The 18,897-nt window shown below is 47.1% G+C and overlaps 1 protein-coding gene across 3 annotated transcripts in view; it reads left to right on the forward strand.

Moving 5' to 3' along the window:
* Positions 1-18,897, forward strand: part of LOC117361634 — a 156,343-nt gene that overhangs the window by 130,063 nt on the left and 7,383 nt on the right. For all 3 annotated transcript variants that reach the window (XM_033947254.1, XM_033947253.1, XM_033947255.1), the window contains one exon: positions 2,925-3,078. In XM_033947254.1, the coding sequence (XP_033803145.1) occupies positions 2,925-3,078 (154 nt within the window). The remainder of the gene's footprint in view (positions 1-2,924; positions 3,079-18,897) is intronic.

Below are 18,897 nucleotides of genomic sequence, written 5' to 3' on the forward strand. Positions count from 1 at the left end.
AGTGAGGGTTAAAGACTCTCAGGATCGCAGGGTGGATATTATGTTACAAAATATTTTCTAGCGACATCTTCAGGTAGCCAAGCGGCAGTGGCCTCTTCATTTACGTTAAATGCATGTCATTTCAACATGTGCAATGCGTCCTCTTTGGAGGTGCATGGCTATCCTCCATTGGTGATAGTTGGTTTAGATTAAGCGCCAGGTGCCCTTTATGATCTCATTTGTGTTGGTAAATTACCTGCTGCGCGCCAGACTCTTTGAACTGGGGACGCTGCTTCAAAGATCTCTTTAAGCGGATGTCTTTTCAAGGGCAAGCTTCAGGTGTTGCCGAGCACCGCCCTAAATCACTCCCTGTGAGCAAATCTCGCTGGACGTCGGGAGAGGGTCGTAGTACTCTTTTTTTTCCTCCTGCAGGTGTAGTCAGGGATACACAGGTTTTTCCTCCCAGAGACATTCCCAGGGCTACATCTGCATTAAAATGGTTCCAGTTTCAGGAGTCCTCGAGTTCCTGCGCAGTGGCTGCACCTAGAAAGCCATGATGACGCCGGGGGTCGGTTGTGGCTTCCTCATCTTGAAGGCTGACTTCTATGTTTTGTCAGGAGTGAACTTGACTTTCATCGGACATTAGTTAGTCCACCTTGATTTCTGGACTCTGGCAAGTTGACCAGAATGGAGTCCAGGGTCCATGATATTCTGCAACGCCTCTTAAACATCGGGATTCTGGAACCTGTTAACACGAAATGGAGCTTAGGTGGATACTCCTTAAACTTCATTGTACCACAAAGGCTTGGAGAATTGGAGACCCATTCTGGATCTAAAGTTGGTCTCCCGCTTCTTGCAAATTCCTTTTTTTTTTTTTTTTGAATGACAGTGGAGTACATGATGATAGCTACTTTCTCTCCAGGATAGTTTCTAGTATCCTTGGATCTCACAAAGGCTTACCTCCATATTACAATCTACCCAGAGCATCGCAGGTTTCTGTGTTTCCATGTTCTGCAATACTGTGTTTCACTGAAAATAAGACTACCTCGAAAATAAACCCTAGCATGATTTTCAGGGTAGGTCTTAATATAAGCCCTAACTCCGAGAATAAGCCCTAGTTGCCGACAACAGAGCATCCCTCCCCTCCCTCCTCCCTCCCCCCCCCGGCCGACCCTTCCATCTCCCCTTCCCATTCGAACCCAGACCGCGAGACCGAAATACCTGGTAACAAATGGCTACGTCAGCAGCACAGGCCACATTGCGGCCTGCTCTTCTCACACCCGGCCGTTCCGTGCTACATTGCTGATGACATCATTAGTGAAGCGGCAGAGGAATGCCTGGACGTGAGAAGGGCAGGCTGCGATGCAGCCTGTGCTACCGACGCTGCTATTTGTTTCCAGGTATTTTGGCTCGGGTTCTGTTGGGAGGGAGAGATGAAAGTGTCAGCAGGTGGGGTGCGTAGCGGCGGGGGGTGGGGCAGTGGGAGGGATAGAAAGATGCTGCACAGGGATGGGAGGAAGGGAGAGATAGAAGCTTCAAGGGTTCTGCACAAGGGATTGGGAGGGATAGAAGCTGCAGGGTTCTGCATAGGGAGATGGGAGGGAGAGGAGGAAAGATGTTGCACATGTGGGGGGAGAGAAAGGAAATGGGAATAATTGGGGTGGAGGAGAGGTAGGGAGAGATCATTGTACATGAAAAAAAAGACCTATCCGAAAATAAAACCTAGTGCCTTTTTGGGCCCAAAATTAATATGACATTGTCTTATTTTCGGGAAACCATGGTAGCATTTCCAGTCTGCAGCTCTGCTCTGCTCTTTGGTCTCGCAACAGCACCCACACATTTGTCAAAGTGATGGCAGTTGTGGTGGCTTTCCGCCAGCAGGGGATCCAAGTCCATCCTTCCTGGGACAGCTGGTTGATCCGGGCTCCATCTCATTGGATGTACGAAAGTGCGGTGGAGATGGTAGTGTCGCTGCTTCAGGCATTGGCAATTTCAAAAAGAGATGCTTGGCATCCTCCCAGTCCTTGGAGTTTTTGGGGCTTCTTTTCATCTCCAGACAGAGTCATGTATTTCTTCTCAAGATACGTAGACAGAACCTCTGACAACGGATCAGAATTCTCCTGGACCGTTTAGGTCCCTTGGCCTGGTTTTATGTGCAGGTTCTGGGGTCTCGGGCGGCCTCCTTGGAGGCCATCCCCTAGGACAGAGCGCTCATGCGTCCTTTACAGGAGTCCCTCCTATCTCGGAGGTCTCCGCAGAGTTTTCCCCTTCAGATGCCACTCCCCTGGATGGTGCCAGCTAGTAGCAATTTGAGCTGGTGGCTTCAGTGGGAGGCGATTTACCAGGGCTGGCTTCTTCGGATGCCAGCCTATTGGGCTGCGGGCTCACTGCGGGGCCCACTCCATTCAGGGGCAGTGGACTCCTGGTCTGAAGCGTTGGTTGACCAATTGTCTGGAGTTTCAAGCAATTCGGCTGGCGCTATTCGCTCTTCAGCTCCTTCTGAAAGGACCAGCAGATTTTAAAGATACCGGGGGGGGGGGGGGGAGAGGAGGCAGGATGTTGGCTAAAAATTTTTTTGAGTCTGCTGGGACAGGAGGAAGGAGGGATCCCTCTTGTCCTGGCCCACCAGGTCTTACGGTAGGCCTGGGAGGGAGATGGTACAGGGCAGGGAGGGGGGATTGTGCAGTCAGGCAGGGGACAGGATGCAGAGTAAGGGGGGAAGGGGGCTGGGTGCAGAACCTGGCAGGGATGGGGGGCTAAGTGCAGAGCCTGGTAGGGGAGGGAGTGGGGCTGCATGCAGGGCAGGGTACTTCACTCCCCCTCCCCCTCAAGTTTATATTTGAGCATATATGGTAAGCTAATTTTCAACTTATAAAAAATAAATAAAACTAATTTTTTATAGAAAGTGATGCTTTAGTGATTTATTTCATTCTGGCTGTTTATAGTGACAGGAAGCAAAGTGCTCCAAGATTTAACAAATACCAATCTTGTCTCTTCGGATCCCTCCACTGAAGCCCAGATAAAATTGGAAGATGATCTCACACAAAGAGGAAGGAGACATCGTGCTCCTGTTAGCTACAAAGAACCTACATTGGGCAGGTTAGTATTTATAGGCAAAATAAATATTTTAAGACTTGGTATTGGAAATTATTCAATAATTTTGATTCCCTTTTTTAAACTGGTTTTCATTTTTGGGGTTTCCAAACAGCTACAATTCTTTCCTAGGTACTTCCAAATTATGCTTTCGCAGAATAATAAAGCCTTTCGTTTAATGAGCAATTTCAAATGTTCTTTCTAGTGCAATAGGTGTGTCATTCTGGACTGATGTGTATTATTCCAGTGCTCATGAGCTGTGCAGAAGGAATCCACTCCAGCTTTTGAATCCCTCCTCCTTCACTAGAGGGCTCTCTTGCCCCTTTCAGTTTTTCCTTCGAGCCAGAAGGAGCCTTCCTTATTTTTAGAAAGGGCTCCAGGAGAGATCCAGGAAATTACAGACCAGTAAGCCTCACTTCAGTGCCGGGCAAAATGGTAGAAACGATTATAAAAAACAAAATTGTGGAACATGTAGACAAGCATGATTTAATGAGATTGAGTTAGCATGGGTTCAGCCAAGGAAGATCTTGCATCTCAAATTTGCTTGACTTCTTTGAAGGTGTGAATAAACATGTGGATAAAGGTGAGCCGGTTGATATAGTGTATCTAGGTTTTCATAAATCTTTTGATAAAGTTCCTCACGAGAGGCTCCTGAGAAAAGTAATGTCATGGGATAAGTGGTTCAGCACTGAGTCCCTCAAAGGTTCAACAACTACATTCTCATAACAAATTCACTGTTCTTTTACAATTCGATCTCTCTGCAGCTTTCGATGTCGTCCACCACAACATACTACTTTATCAACTTTCCGAGATAGGAATTGACTCCACTGTCCTAAAGTGGTCCTCAAACTTCCTTCGCTCTTGCTCCTACACTGTCAACACAAATAGCACCATGTCCGTACCTTGGACACCATCTTGCGGTGTCCCTCAGGGATCACCCCTATCCCCTATTCTCTTTAACATCTTTAACATCCCCTATTCTCTTTAACATCTTTAACATGTCCTCCCTGAAGCTCCTCCAACTTTCCCCCCTTGAAACAATCTACACATACGCTGATGACATCCTTGTCCTCCTTGAAACAGACCAGAGCCTCACCATCCTCCACGAGAACATTACATTTTGCATAATGAGACTCCACTCCTGGTCCCTCTCGGTACAGATGAAATTAAATGAATCAAAAACAAAATTACTCTGGCTCGGCCCAAAGTTAGAACACCTGCCCACCATCTTCGCACTACCCACAGGCGCTGCTCTGCACCTTGAGTTCTCAAGCAAGGTCCTTGGCATCACTATTGATTCTTCTCTCTCCCTCAACGACCACCTCAACTCCTTGGCAAAATCATGCTTTTTCAGCCTCCACATGCTGAGGAAAGTAAGATCTTACTTTCGCCAAAAACATTTCGCCGTCCTCGTCCAATCCATCATCCTCTCCAAACTTGACTACTGCAATGCCATTTACTTATGCCTAACAAAAAAAAAGTCTTCAAAGACTACAGCTTATCCAGAATACTGCAGCCAAGTTGATCTTTGCAAACCGCAAATCTGACCATGTCTCCCCACTCCTGTCCAATCTTCACTGGCTCCCAGTGATTTCCAGAATCCATTTCAAATGCTCCTGCCTGGCTTTTAAGATCATTCACGGCATCCTTCCTCCCCTAATCTCACTATCCTTTAACTCCTCGAGTCCTGACTCCACCAGACCCGCCCAAAGATATAAACTATCCTTCCCCTCTCTACGCAGTATTCTCTATACAGGTAAACTGGGAAAATCTCTTCTCTTCAAAATCACAGGTCTCTGGAACGACCTTACTATCCCGTTGCGGAACCTGGGCTCTCTTCCAACTATTCCGCAAGCAACTGAAAACTTGGCTCTTCTCTAACATGTAATTCTATTTTCCCCCTTACTCTAACATTCTATATACAGTGTTCTCCCCAGAAATTTTTTTCAGCTGGGTAGCATGAAAAAGTAGCCGGATGGGGCGGCAAGGGGAAATTTGGTGGTTAGAATAGGGTCATTAAATCCAGTGGCGTACCTAGTATATATGACAGCCAGTGCTAATCATTTTTAACAACCCTCTCCTCTATATAAAAAAGTTATTTTTAGTAATAATCCATGAGTCACACAACAAGGCAGCATCTTAAACACTGCAGTGAGCACTAGAACACCAACACACGCACTGTAAAACTAAACAAACCAGATCCTGCACAATCAATTGATCCTGCACAGTTGATGCTAATAGAAAACCATGTCCTTTTCATACACACAGAACACAGATACACCCTTGCCCAATATGGAATAATCACAAACTAAAAATAAAAATATGTAGACAAAAATTAAACTGAACCACCAAGAAACCAGAATCTGCCACCACACTTGTCCCTTAATACTGTGCAAAATATAAAGACAGTAAATGTAAATTTGAAAAACTGATACATAACAATCACCACTTTACAAATTAACAAATAAAAATAAAATATAAATTGAAGATAAGAATATACCATTTTATTGGGCTAATCAATTTTTCAATTAACTTTCAGAGGCCACAGCCTCAGGTCAATATAGTATACTGCTGTTACATTATACTGTCCTGACCTGAGAAAGGGGGTTTTGGTCTCTAAAAGTCGGTAAAAAATGTATTAAAATAAGTCCAGTAAAAAGATTACCTTATTTTCGGTTTCTAAAAGTTTTATCAATACAACTACAATACTATTTTATTCTAAAGCAACAAAAAATCTTTTTTCTATCTTTTGTCATTTCTGCTTTAATCATCTTGTCTTCACTCTCTTCTTTCTAACCAGCATCTGTCCTCTCTCTGTCTTCCATGCAGCATTAGCCCTTTCCATCCACTGTCTGCCCTCTCCCTGTTCCATATGGCATCTTCCCTCTTTCTATGCTCCTTCCATAAACTGTCTACCCTGTGCCCCGTCTCTCCTTTGTACATGATTGATTTCAGCTCTGCCACCTTTCTCTCTCTGTCACCACCTCCTCTGGCATCTCTCTCTTCAACTTTCTTTCCTTCCCACCCCACGGGCTGGCATCTCTGTCTCCTTCCCTTCCCTGATTCCCTGGCATCTCTCTCCTTTTCTTCCATCTATCCCTCCCCCTCCATGCCCTGGCATCTCCTTTCATTCCTTCCTTTCCCACCCTCCCTCATCGTCCTTCTCCCTTTCTTTCTCCCTCCAGTTCCGTGCAGCAATTCTCTCCACCCTCTGCTCCCTTTCCTCCTTCTGTCACCCCATCCCCGGTCATGAACTTCTTTGGGCAGCAGCAGCATTCACAATTCGCTGCTATTGCCGGCTTCGGGCATTCTCTGTTGGATTCTACCTTCATGGAAACAGGAATTAGGCAGGACTCGGCAGAGAGGAAGGCCTGAAGCTGGCAACAGAAACAAATTGTAAACACTGCCCAAAGAAGTTAATGATGCTAGGCCTTGGAGCAACCAGTGCAGCCCACTTCTCCCCCCCCCCCCACCCCACTGACCCTCCTATCTCTCCCTTCCATGCGAACCCCACCGTGAGATGACCGACAAACCTCCCTCCAGCAGCATTGGCAGCCGCAGCAATTTAAACAGTTAAAGCTATAATACCAAGAAAATTGCTTCATTAATCAAAAATAGCAAATTTTAAGAAAAATGGAGCTTTGTAATCAGTGACTTTGAGGGACCCCAGGAAGGGCTTTCAAATTTTTTAAAAAAATTATTTTCTGATCAAGTACAATCAAATTCATGGGGAAAACTTCAATTCAGTTTTTCCAACTTTAAATTTTTCTGAACAGCCTTTGAAAGCAGACATGGAAGATTGGCTCAGCCTTCTGGACAGGACAATGTAGTGGTGACACTTCTCACTCAGCCTTCTGGACAGGACAATGTGGTGGTGACACTTCTCACTCACCGTTTGTCCTTTTGTGAGAGGAAGGCCCAGCTGTGAAAAGGAGGAGCAGGAAAAAGGGAGTGGGGGGCTCTGAAAATGACAATGAAGAAAAAGCAAATTCTGTAGTGACAGTAAAGGAGAGGTAAAAGACTGCTCAGTTTGGCTCTTCTGAGCTGCCCCCCAAAAAACAAAAAACCCCAGTTGAAATAACTACCAAGAAAACAGCAGAGCAGTAGTACTAACAAGGGGGCTTGCAAGAATTTCCATTAAGATGGCAATTTGTTAGTGCACTTTTTAAACTAATTATTTATAGCAGTACAGCCACTGTGCTCACACTTTTATTTTGAAATTCAGCTGGTTATAAGTAATAAAAACCCCATATAGACCCCCAACAATCCCACGGCGCCTGATACCTTCTCACTCTGGCCACTTTCTACCCCCACTCTCGCGCTTCCCGTGCATCTGCGTTGTAGAAGTGATTGAGCACGCCGGTCTCACCAAAGTCCAGTTTGTTGAAGTGCAGCGGCTCCAGGGCGGCTGTCACACTCTCGCACGCTTTCCGCAGGCACTGCAGCGCCACTGCTGGGCTCGCCTCATTGATTACATAAGGCCATTATCGTCCTCCTGCTGCTGCTGCCTGCGCCAGTAAAGTGCTGGCTGTGGTAACCACAGCCGATGGCCCCGCACTGCACCACTTCATAAAAACTAAGGAGCAATGTAGAGAAGTGCTGCTGGGTCCTGCCTTCGCGGAAACAGAAAGTAGGCAGGACCCGGTAGCAAGAGCAGCAAATTGTAAGTTTCCTGACTTAGCCCGTAGCGAACTCATGCTCCAGGGCTCTGACGTGTGTGTGACGGTTTCCCTTCTCTTCCCCCCTCCCCGCCGTGGACATAACTTCTGGTTTCGGAGGGAAGAGAAGGGAAGCTGGGACACACACTTTAGAGCCCCGGAGCATGAATTCGTTATGGGCTAAGGCCTGAATCTCCAAGCCGGTTGTGTTTTTTTTTTTTTTTTAATGTTGAGCAGTGGCGGCAGCAGAATTTGCGATCGGATGACAGCTGGGCGGTTGTCTAAATTAGCTGGGCGGAGCGCCCGGCTAAAAGGCCCTAGGGAGAACACTGTATATATAAGCTCATGTAAATCTTTTTCTTTCTCTTCTTATATTTTAAGTTCTTGTAAACCGTGCCGAGCTCCACTTCCGTGGAGAGGATGCAGTATATAAACTTAAGGTTTAGTTTAGTTTAGTGGTAAAGTGCAGTTGTGGATTAGAAATTGGCTATAGGATAGAAAATAGAGGGTAGGGTTAAATGGTCATTTTTCTCAATGGAGGAGAGTAAATAGTGGAGTGCCACAGGGGGTATGTACTGGGACTGGTGCTATTTAACTTATTAATAAATGATCTGGAAATTGGAACAACGAGTGAGGTGATTAAATTTGCAGATGACACTAAACTGTTCAAAGTTGTTAAAATGCATGGGGATTGTGAAAAATTGCAGGCGGACCATAGGAAATTGGAAGACTGGGTGTCCAAATGGCAGATGAAATTTAATGTGGACAAATGCAAAGTGATGCACATTGGGAAGAATAACCTGAATCACAGTTACCGGATGCTAGGGTCCACCTTGGGGATTAGAGCCCAAGAAAAGGCTCTGCGTGTCATTGTAGACAATGCAATGAAATCTTCCGCCCAATGTGCGGCGGTGGCCAAAAAAGCAAACAGGATGCTAGGAATTATTAAAAAAGGATGGTTAACATAAGAGTATAAGAATTGCCAACTCCGGATCAGACCTTAGGTCCCTCAAGTCCGGCGATCCGCACACGCGGATGCCCCGCCAGTTGTACCCTGGCATAGATTTAGTCCCCATAGCAAGACTAAGGATGTTATAATGTCCTTGTATCGCTCTATGGTGCGACCTCATCTGGATTATTGCGTTCAATTTTGGTCTCCTTATCTCAAGAAAGATATAGTGGCACTAGAAAAGGTTCAAAGAAGAGTGACCAAGATGATAAAGGGGATAGAAAACTCTTCTCGTATGAGGAAAGACTAAAATGGTTAGGGCTCTTCAGTTTGGAAAAGAGACAGCTGCGGGAGAGATATGATTGAAGTAGAACGGTACAAGTGGATCGATTTTTCACTCTGTCAAAAATTACAAAGACTAGGGGACTCGAAGTTACAGGGAAATAGTTTTAAAACCAATAGGAGGAAATTTTTTTTCACTCAGAAAATAGTTAAGCTCTGGAACAAGTTTCAAGTTTATTAATATCAGGATGTGGTAGGAGCGGATAGTGTAGCTGGTTTTAAGAAAGGTTTGGACAAGTTCCTGGAGGAAAAGTCCATAGTCTGTTATTGATAAAGACACAAGGGAAGCCACTGCTTGCCCTGTATCAGTAGCATGGAATATTGCTACACCTTGGGTTTTGGCCAGGTACTAGTGACCTGGATTGGCCACCATGAGATTGGGCTACTGGGCTTGATGGACCAATGGTCTAACCCAGTAAGGCTATTCTTATGTTCTTATGATCATTCTTCTTTTTTTTTTTTCTTTAGTCTTTTTCACACTATTTTGACTGCTTTGGGGGCTAAGATCTCCCCTAGTCGAGGATCCAGCTCTGCCTGCATGGAAGAGAAGCAGACTGAGGATTGCAGCTGACAGGCTAATCCCTCTGTGGTATGTCTTGGCAAGCCTGCAGAAACCTTTTGGAGCTTGGGGTCCGTTCCCCTTGTAGCATTGCTCGCCTACTGAATCGCAGGGGCTTGAGTGCAGGTTGTTAGGCATCTGTAGGGTGCTGACTGTGTTTTGTCTCCCCCCTTTCATGTCTATGGGGGTTCAAGGTGTCAGACACCTGTCAGACCAGCAGCCTGAAAATTCAACACTGGAGGAGCGGTCTGTTTGAGGCAGTGATTTTTTTCTCCCAGATCCAACTATCTATGGAGCTGAAGGCAGGCTGCAGCACATTTCCAACACAGGTCACAATGAGTAAGGCTGTTATAGCCTATGAGGATAACCGGGGGGAGGTCTTGAAAACCTGTTTCTGTTAACATCTGCTCTGGATTCTGTACATGTCTTGATCAATCCATTCCCACAAACAGGACTTGCAGAAGTGAGAATTCTTATAGCTTTGAGTACCTCCCATATGGAGGTCTAGCCCAGTACACCCTCCAATTTTTCTTTTGCAAGTGAACTGTGGCAGTGAATGCATTTTTGAGGGTCCCTTGTTTTCACATGGGGATGGCCCACTTTGTCATTGCAACAGCTGTTCTGGGAGAATTTCTAGCACCTCTGGACCCCATGAAAGCATATCTGCACAGTCCCATCTTTCCAACCCACAGAAGATATCTGTGGCTCCATGTACTTCAGCAGCATTTCCAGTTTGCGTCTCTCCCATTTGGCCTAGTAACCAGATTCTTCAGACTGTGGGGAACCACAAGTACAAGGGGTCACTCGGAGAAACTGAGAGGGGACAGGTTTTAGAACAAATGCTAAGAAGTTCTTTTTTACCCAGAGGGTGGTTGACACATGGAACGCGCTTCCGGAGGTTGTGATAGGCCAGAGCACATTACAGGGGTTCAAGGAAGGTTTAGATAGATTCTTAAAGGATAAGGGGATTGAGGGGTACAGATAGAGAGGTAAGTTAGGAACCACTTCACAGGTCATAGACCTGATGGGCCACCGCGGGAGTGGACTGCTGGGCACGATGGACCTCTGGTCTGACCCAGTGAAGGCAACTTCTTATGTTCTTAACCACCCCCAGCATGTTCACCAGGTTATGGTAGTAGCTGCAGCTCACCTCCGGCACATGAGGATTCAGGTTCTCCTCTATCAGGATGACTGGCTAATTGGAGCCCTTTCCAGACAGGAGTGCATGCTGGCAGTGTGTCAGGTGGTGGAAATGCTCCAGCGTTTGGGATGGATTCTCAACTTCAGAAAAAGCCATTTGGATTTGACCCAGTCTGGTGTACCTGGACATTCTCTTCAATATGACCTACGGCTGAGTATTTCTTCCTTAGCCACGCAATCAGAAGCTCAGAAGACAAATCTTGACTCTCTTGGACAATGCAGACTTTCACTTCTTTGTATTACCTTCAGTTGTAGGGCTCCATGGAAGCAACACTGGAGATTGTCCCCGGGGCCAGGACTCGTATGCATCCTCTTTAGGACTCCCTTCTGTCTTGGTAGTCTCTGTAGAGACATCCTCTTCAGATGCATCTCCCTTGGACAGGGGCTGTGACAGCTTCTTCGGCTGGTGAGCTCAATGCAGGGACCGCTTGGTTCAGGGCCAGTGGACCTCACATCAAAAGAAGTGGTCCATAAAACTATCTGGAACTCAGAACCATTCGACTAGCCCTGAAGGCTCTAGAAAGTATCATAGAGAGAAAAGCTGTAAGCATTCTCCAACACCACGGCACTGGCGTTCGGGAACAGGCATGGGGACACAAGGAGTTCCCCCTTTTGTCTGGAAGCTCAGATGCTCTTCTGGTGGGTAGAAGTACACCTTCAGACTCTTTCCACTGCCCAGGTAACTGAAGTGGAGAATGTTAAGGTCAACTTTCTAAGTCAACACTTCCTGGACCTGGGGAAATGGTTGATCTCGCGCAGGGTATTCAATCTTATTGTGTCATGCTGGGGCAGACCAGTGATAGATTTGATGGCTTTGGCCAAGAACTTGAAGGCCAACTAGTACTTCAGTTGAGAGCAGAACCAGGAAGCTTGGGGTTGGACATGTTGGTCCAGCCCTGGCCACACGTCTGTCTCCTTTACATCTTTCCTCCTTGGCCCATGGTGAGCCGGGTCATCCAGCGGATTGTGACTCAGCCAGGCCTTGTGATCCTGGAGGCTCCGGATTGGCCTCACCGGCCTTGTTTTGCAGACTTGGTACGTCTTCAGCAAGACGAAGATCTCAGGTAGAGAGCTGCATGGGAACGGGGATGATGGGAATCCCCTACGGTCAAGGGGATCCTGTGGGGTTGGAGGCACCTAGAGGGGCTCAATACCTATGTCTCTCTCTTTTCTGCTCTCCAACTGCATTTGCCCCTCCACCAAGAAGCGTGCAGCACTCAAAGCACGCCAACCATAACTGACACGGAAGCCATCCCACTGATGTTAGAGCTAACGTCGGAGAGAAGGCTTCCAGGTCAGCTGTGTTTAGGGCCTGTTGCCCTGCAAAGATGTGCGACTGGAAGGCAGAAAAGAGGCGGCTGACCTGAATGGTTCCGGTACAGTCTTACGGGAAGGGGCACCGAAGTAGTTGGGCCACAGAACACATGTATGCATTGGACCAAGGAAGGGATGGGCTTGATGGAAGGCTATTCTTATGCTCTTATGTTCTACAGATTCCGTATGGCTCGCCCTCTTTTCTATTCTGTATTTTTTAGGTTTTTGCCCCCTTTCCTTAGGTTTCCCCACCTCTAAAATTGCTGGTTTGTTTTTTTTGTTTTTTTTAAAAATTCAGTTAGTTAGAGCCAGAAGGTTCAAATTACCTTGTTTTGCCTAAAAACTGGCAGGAATGGAGTTAGGCTATTTTACCCCTAATTCATGCTAGGTTTGCACTGGATGAGCACCTGAAGAGCACCCTTGTGCCGTGCAGCATGTGAAGGGGGACAGGAATGGGCCTCCACTTTGATCTCTAGGGCTGAAGAACAGTTGTCCGTGGGCCCATTGGTTGTGAGAAAATCCCTTCCAGAGTCCCAGAATGGTGATCATCCTAAATACAGGGGCACGGAGGTTGTGGATCCCAAGAGATGCAAGCTGGAGTCATCTCGAGGAGACTTCCACTGCCTAACATAGCATTTTCTCTTGAATTTGTTGATCTAATGTGGAGAGCTTTTCTGGATAGCTGAAATCCACAAGAGGCATCTGGAGACGCACGAGGGAACTGGGACTCCCAGGGTGTGTCTGCCTCAGTTTCAGATGGTGGGCCTTACCGAGGCAGACTTAGAGGATGAAGGGTTTATTTCTATGCCCTTATCACCATGCAGGTGCATGTACGCTAGAATGGTGGCCCTCAATCAAGGGGATGACACCACGGTCTGCTGCCTGTTCACATTTCGCTCTGTTAGAGCATATCAGGAGCTTATCACTGACTCTCAGTTGGAGTTAAAGTTAGACTCCCAGCAGGTCCTTTGTGTGCCTTGCTCTATAATGAGTGAGAGCTCAGTTGTCTTTGTTTCCCTGGCATCCTGATTTCAATGTGTTGGTCACGGAGCATTGGGATGCTCCTGAAGAGTCTTTTAAAATAGCTAAGACAATAACCCAGTTGTTTCTTATGACACAGGAGTGTCAGCAGCTGTTCACTCAGCCCAAGGTAGATTCCTTGGTAGCGCATTTAACCAAGCGCTGTCACACCCGCGCTCTGGCGCTGCTTTGCGAGTCCCAGGATTGTGACACAAGACTCTGGCCCGACGTGTCCCTCACTACCGAAGGACCATGCAGGACTTCGCTTGGCTTATGAACAGCCTAATAAGGGCATGCAAGGCAAAAGACTGAGGCAGAATGTAATCAAACAAAGGATTTTATTATGTTCATTGGTTGCATTGAACAAAAGAAATATGCTTCAGCTCAGCAGACTTCAAAAAACAAGCCCTCAAAACTATGAGGCAGAACACAAGCTGTTCAAACAGAGTAAAACTTTCAAAAACTTCAGGGTTTTGGGTGTGTCCCACCTTAACATCCAGTTCCACTGTCTGGACTTTGTTAGCAAATCTATAAACAGTCCTGTTCACCAGGGCAGTTTGGGATTTAGTAACTTTCACTAAGCTGCTTCAGCTCCAGCAGCTGTGGCATTTCCAAGGCATGAAAAATCCAGAATATAAAACAAACTTTAACAAAACTGTGCAACAAGAAACCTGGCCAGCATGTCACCTGGTTTTCACAGCCTAACGTAGCTTATCACATACTGTAGTTCTGTAAAACGTATTTTCTTCCTTAGCACAGAATTCAAAAGGTACACTCAGCTCTGGGAACATGCAGGCTCTCAGCACACCTGTAATCAATTATGCATAGCTGTGAGGAAGAACGCTCTCTGCTCAGCTTAGCTGCTAGCAGAGAGAAAAAATGCCAAAACGTTTGCTAGCTTCACAACTAAAGCTTTCAAGCAGCATTAACAGTTCATTATCAGAAGGGAGAGACATACAACTCCCCTTCAAACTATCACTGGCATAACTGGTAGCTTCACTACTGTGGACACAGGCAATACACATCCCCTTACTGCTTATCAATGTCCATGGGCATCTCCTCCGGTCCTACCAGACTCCTGGATTTCCATGGGTTCCTTCCTCACTCCCTGGGTCAGTAGTAAGCTCCTCCGTGTCCAACATTTGCCAGTCTCCAGCCTCCTCGGGGTGTGGAGAGAGTGGCTGAATCTCTCCTGTTTGCCTCCAGGCTGCTTCCCCCCTCTGAGTTCTCAACTGTCCCGTTTTAAGCTGGGAAGGGACCCTCCCACTCAGCCTCGGTGGGGGAAGGGCCTTCCAAACACAGGCTTGCTCTATCTGCCTAAGTGCAGGAACCTTTCCAGCCTTAACCCTTGCCTGGACAGGCTGTTGGAAAGGAAGTAATCCTCTAACACAGTGTTCTTCAACCTTTTTACACCCGTGGACCGGCAGAAATAAAATAATTATTTTGTGGACCGGCAAACTACTAGGACTAAAATTTAAAAACCCCGTTTACACCCCATCTCCGTGAGCTCTGTCCCCGCAATCCATCTGATCCCATCTGCACAAGCCGCAATTATGATTTTATATTGAAAGTATTTTATTAAAGTATAAAAAGAAACAATATTCTGAACAATTGTGATTTTATAAATACAAATATACAGAGCACGGACCAGCAAAACCCCTGTCTCCCCTCCCCTTCACATATATCCCTTCTATTATCAAGAAAACTGAACAAGCCAAGTTATTATAGAATGCTACATAGAAATATAATGCTAACAGAATACTGCAGTCCCCAGTTATGTCTCTAGCAGGATATATATTTCAAATCTGATATATTCTAATGACAAAATAGAAATAAAATTATTTTTTTCTACCTTTTGTTGTCTCTGGTTTCTGCTTTCATATTCTTTTCTCTCTTTTCCTTCCAGCATCTGCCCGTTCCATCCAATGTCTGCCCTCTCCCCCTTCCATATATATCTGACTTCTTTCTATGCCCCTCTTCCCTGTCCATCAGTTCCCTCTCTCCTTTTTACATCATTAATTCCAGCTTCACTGCCTTCTTCATTTTTATCTCTCCTACACCAGATCTAGCATCTTTATCCCTCTCTCATTTCTCTGCTGACCCCCTTTTCAGCATCAATGTCTCTCTACTTTCTCATTCCTCTCTCTCCCCTTTCCCTCATCTGATCTTTCCATTCCACCCTGACCCCCTTCCCCTCCTGTAATCTCCCTGCCAGCTGTTTCCTTCCTTTTTTCTTTCTCCCTTCCCTCCTTCCTTTTTTTCCTTCTCCCTTCCCTCCTCCCTCTATCCAACAATAACTCTCTTCCCATCCCTTTCCCTCCTCCCCTCCCAGCAACATCTCTACTTCTCCCTTCCCTCCTCCCTCTATCCAACATTAACTCTCTTCCCATCCCTTTCCCTCCTCCCCTTCCAGCAGTATCTCTCCTTCTCCCTTCCCTCCATCCAACATTAATTCTCTTCCCATCCCTTTCCCTCCTCCCCTTCCAGCAGTATCTCTCCTTCTCCCTTCCCTCCATCCAACATTAATTCTCTTCCCATCCCTTTCCCTCCTCCCCTCCCAGCAGCATCTCTCCTTCTTCTCCCTTCCCTCCTCCCTCTATCCAACATTAACTCTCTTCCCATCCCTTTCCCTCCTCCCCTTCCAGCAGTATCTCTCCTCCCTTCTCTCCATCCAACATTAACTCTCTTCCCATCCATTTCCCTCCTCCGCTCCCAGCAGCATCTCTCCTTCTAACTCTCTCCAAGTCCAGTAACAGCTCTCCCTTTATCCAGCAGCTTCCCTGCCTCCTACAGTGGCTGTCTCCCCTTCCAGCAGCTCTCAGTACTTGCCTGCAGGAAGTTGCCGGTAAATCACTGCCCTGGCAAGTAGGGAGGGGAGGAAGTCACTGTGAAGGCTCCCCAGGATCTTGCTCGCACACGCTGACCATCTCCCTCCACCTGCACCTGAATCTGCAGCTCTCTCCGCGGCCCTCTTCAGCAACTTGGCAGGGGCGGCGATCAAGACAGGCTGCCGACGTCAGGACCTTCCCTCTCTGAGTCCCGCCTATTTTGTTTCAACTTCCTGTTTCCAAACAGGCGAGACTTAGAGAGGGAAGGCCCCGACGTCGGCAGCCTATCTTAATCGCCTGAGGCTGGGAGGAACATTAATGAGCAGGAACCGCAGTCGGCAGGAAATTTAACTGCCTACTTGATCTCGCCGGCCCTGTGCGGACCGGCAGAAATTTTCTGCGGACCAACATCGGTCCGCGGACCGGCGGTTGAAGAACTGTGCTCTAACAGACTTGGGCACCTGCCTAACCTGTGTGTAGCTTTTCTGTTTAAGCCTTTTCTGCTCTGCCTCATCTGACTCCACTTCCAGGTCTGAGCAGTAGTCAGCCAAATCCACAGACGAGGCTTCCACCTGGTCAGCCTTTTTACAACGGGTATATATACTTTATCTCTTCCTAATCCTTGTGGCAAAACCCGGACCGGACTTGGGTTTGTCATAGGACAAACCTGAAACGGGCTTGGGTTTGTCACAGCGCACATCCCTACCAAGTGAGGAAGGTGTGGTATTAAAAGATATGCAGGATGTGATTCTTAAAAGACAATTCGAAGCACTGGCCTTGGGAATTGAAGCAGCTGCCTATGGCCTATGTTAATCGTCAGGGGGGCACCAAGAGCACTCAGGTGGCGCAGGAGACAGCTCTGCTCATGGTCTGGCAGAGTCTCATCTTCAGGACATCTCGGCTTCCCACATAGCCGGAGTGGAGAATGTTCAAACGGACTTCCTCAGTCATCACGTGCTAGATCCTGGAGAGTGGTGTCTAAGCCACATGGCCTTTCAGTTGATAGTGCAGTCTTGGGGTCAGCCCCTCATGGACCTGATGGCCACGAGTGTCAACGCCAAAACACCCTGCTTCTTCAGTCGTCGCAGAGATGGTCAGGCCAAGTGCCAGGATGCTCTGGTTCAACCATGGCCAACGAAGGGACTATTGTAGTGAGCAGAGTTCTACTCCGCACAGGCCTTGTGGTTCTGGTGGCTTCAGATTGGCCCGACGTCCGTGGTATGTAGATCTGGTGTGACATCTGGTGTCATATCCTCTTCCTCTGCCTCTTTCACCCGATCTTCTGACTCTGGGCCCCATTCCCATGTTCGATCCGGGTCCCTTTTGTTTTACGGCTTGGCTCTTGAAAGGGAATGCCTAGGTAAGAAGGGGTATTCAGATAAAGTGATCTCCACCCTCTTGGTGTCCCGGAGACTTTCCATATCTCGGGCTTATGTGTGGGTTTGGCATATCTTTGAGGACTGGTTTGGGGCACGTGGAGTGGTCTCTTTTCGCACTTCCCTGCCTAACATCGTTGAGTTCTTGCAGGATGGCCAGAACAGGGGCCTGGCTTGGTCTTTTCTCCGGGTTGAGCTGGTGGCCTTGCCAGCCATTCGTGGGTTGTTTCGGGGTCAGCGGCAGACTGCCATTCCTGATGTTTGCTTCTTGTGGGCGTCCAAATTGCTCATGCATCCCGTGCGGCCATCTGTTCCCTCTTGGGATTTGAATCTGGTCCTTTTCAGGCTGGTGTGTCCCCCTTTTGAGCCTTTGGGCGCCTGCTCGTTGAAGGACCTTACTCTTAAGGCGGTCTTCTTGGTGGCTATTACTTCTACTAGACGTATTTCAGAGCTGCAGGCTCTCTCTTGTAGGTCTCCCTTTCTGGAGTTTTCTAGGGAGCGGGTAGTGTTGAGGCCGGTTCCTTTTTTTCTACCAGAGATAGTTTCTCCTTTTCATGTCAATCAGGCAGTGGTCCTCCTAGTGTTGGGTAGTTAGCAGGGATCTTCTGAGCAGAAACAGTTGCGCAAGCTAGATGTTTATCAGGATCAGCTCTTATGTGCAGAGAACACAGGAGTTCAGGAAATCAGATCATCTTTGTCCTTCTTGCGGGTCCTCGTAAGGGGGAATGGTGCTTCCAAGGCTACCATTGCGCATTGGATCAAAGAGGTTATTGCATCCGCTTATCTTCTTCAGAAAAAGCCTGTTCCGGAATTTCTCAAGGCTCATTCCACTCAGAGTCAGGCGGTGTCTTGGGCTGAGTCTTCGCTAATGCCTCCAGTGGACATTTGTAAGGCTGCTGTTTGGTCTTCCTTGCATTCCTTTGTCAGACACTACCGTGTGGCCGTTCAGGCACATTGGGACACGGTGTTCGGTGAGAATGTTCTGATGTCGGCCCTTCAAGGGTCCCACTTATGATGAGGACTGCATTGATATGTCCTGCTTGTAAGATACCTATACCAGTCTGGAGAGTTGCTAAAGAAGGAGAAATTAGGTTCTTACCTGCTAATTTACTTTCTATTAGCCTCTCCAGACCGGTATAGGACCCCACCCTGTCTATTGTTGTGTTCTTGTGGCTGTTGCGTGCGCGGTTTTTGTTTTTTGTGTGGGTTCTAGTATTTTTTTTCTAGGGCCGGAGAGTATTGAAGAACAGCGACTGTAGCTCGGCTGGCATAGCTGGCGAGCTGTGGGGACATTTTCTTGCTGGGATTTCTCCTTTGCATTTTCCAACAGCACCTGTTCGAAGTCTTGTTGATTTCTGTTTGAAGTTCTTAGTTCTGCATGGCTATTCGGCAGGCTGATAGTACATAATAGATGCCTTTCCCTATTCCTATTCCACAGTTTTGTTTGTCTCCACCTTCTGCTCATGATGATATATACCCACTTGTAAGATACCTATACCGGTCTAGAGAGGCTAAAAGAAAGTAAATTAGCAGGTAACCTAATTTCTCCTTTTTGTGGATCAGCCCCAAAGCCTAATTT

This window comes from Geotrypetes seraphini, chromosome 5 (assembly GCF_902459505.1).
Source record: "Geotrypetes seraphini chromosome 5, aGeoSer1.1, whole genome shotgun sequence".
In the NCBI taxonomy this organism is placed as follows: Eukaryota; Metazoa; Chordata; class Amphibia; order Gymnophiona; family Dermophiidae; genus Geotrypetes; species Geotrypetes seraphini.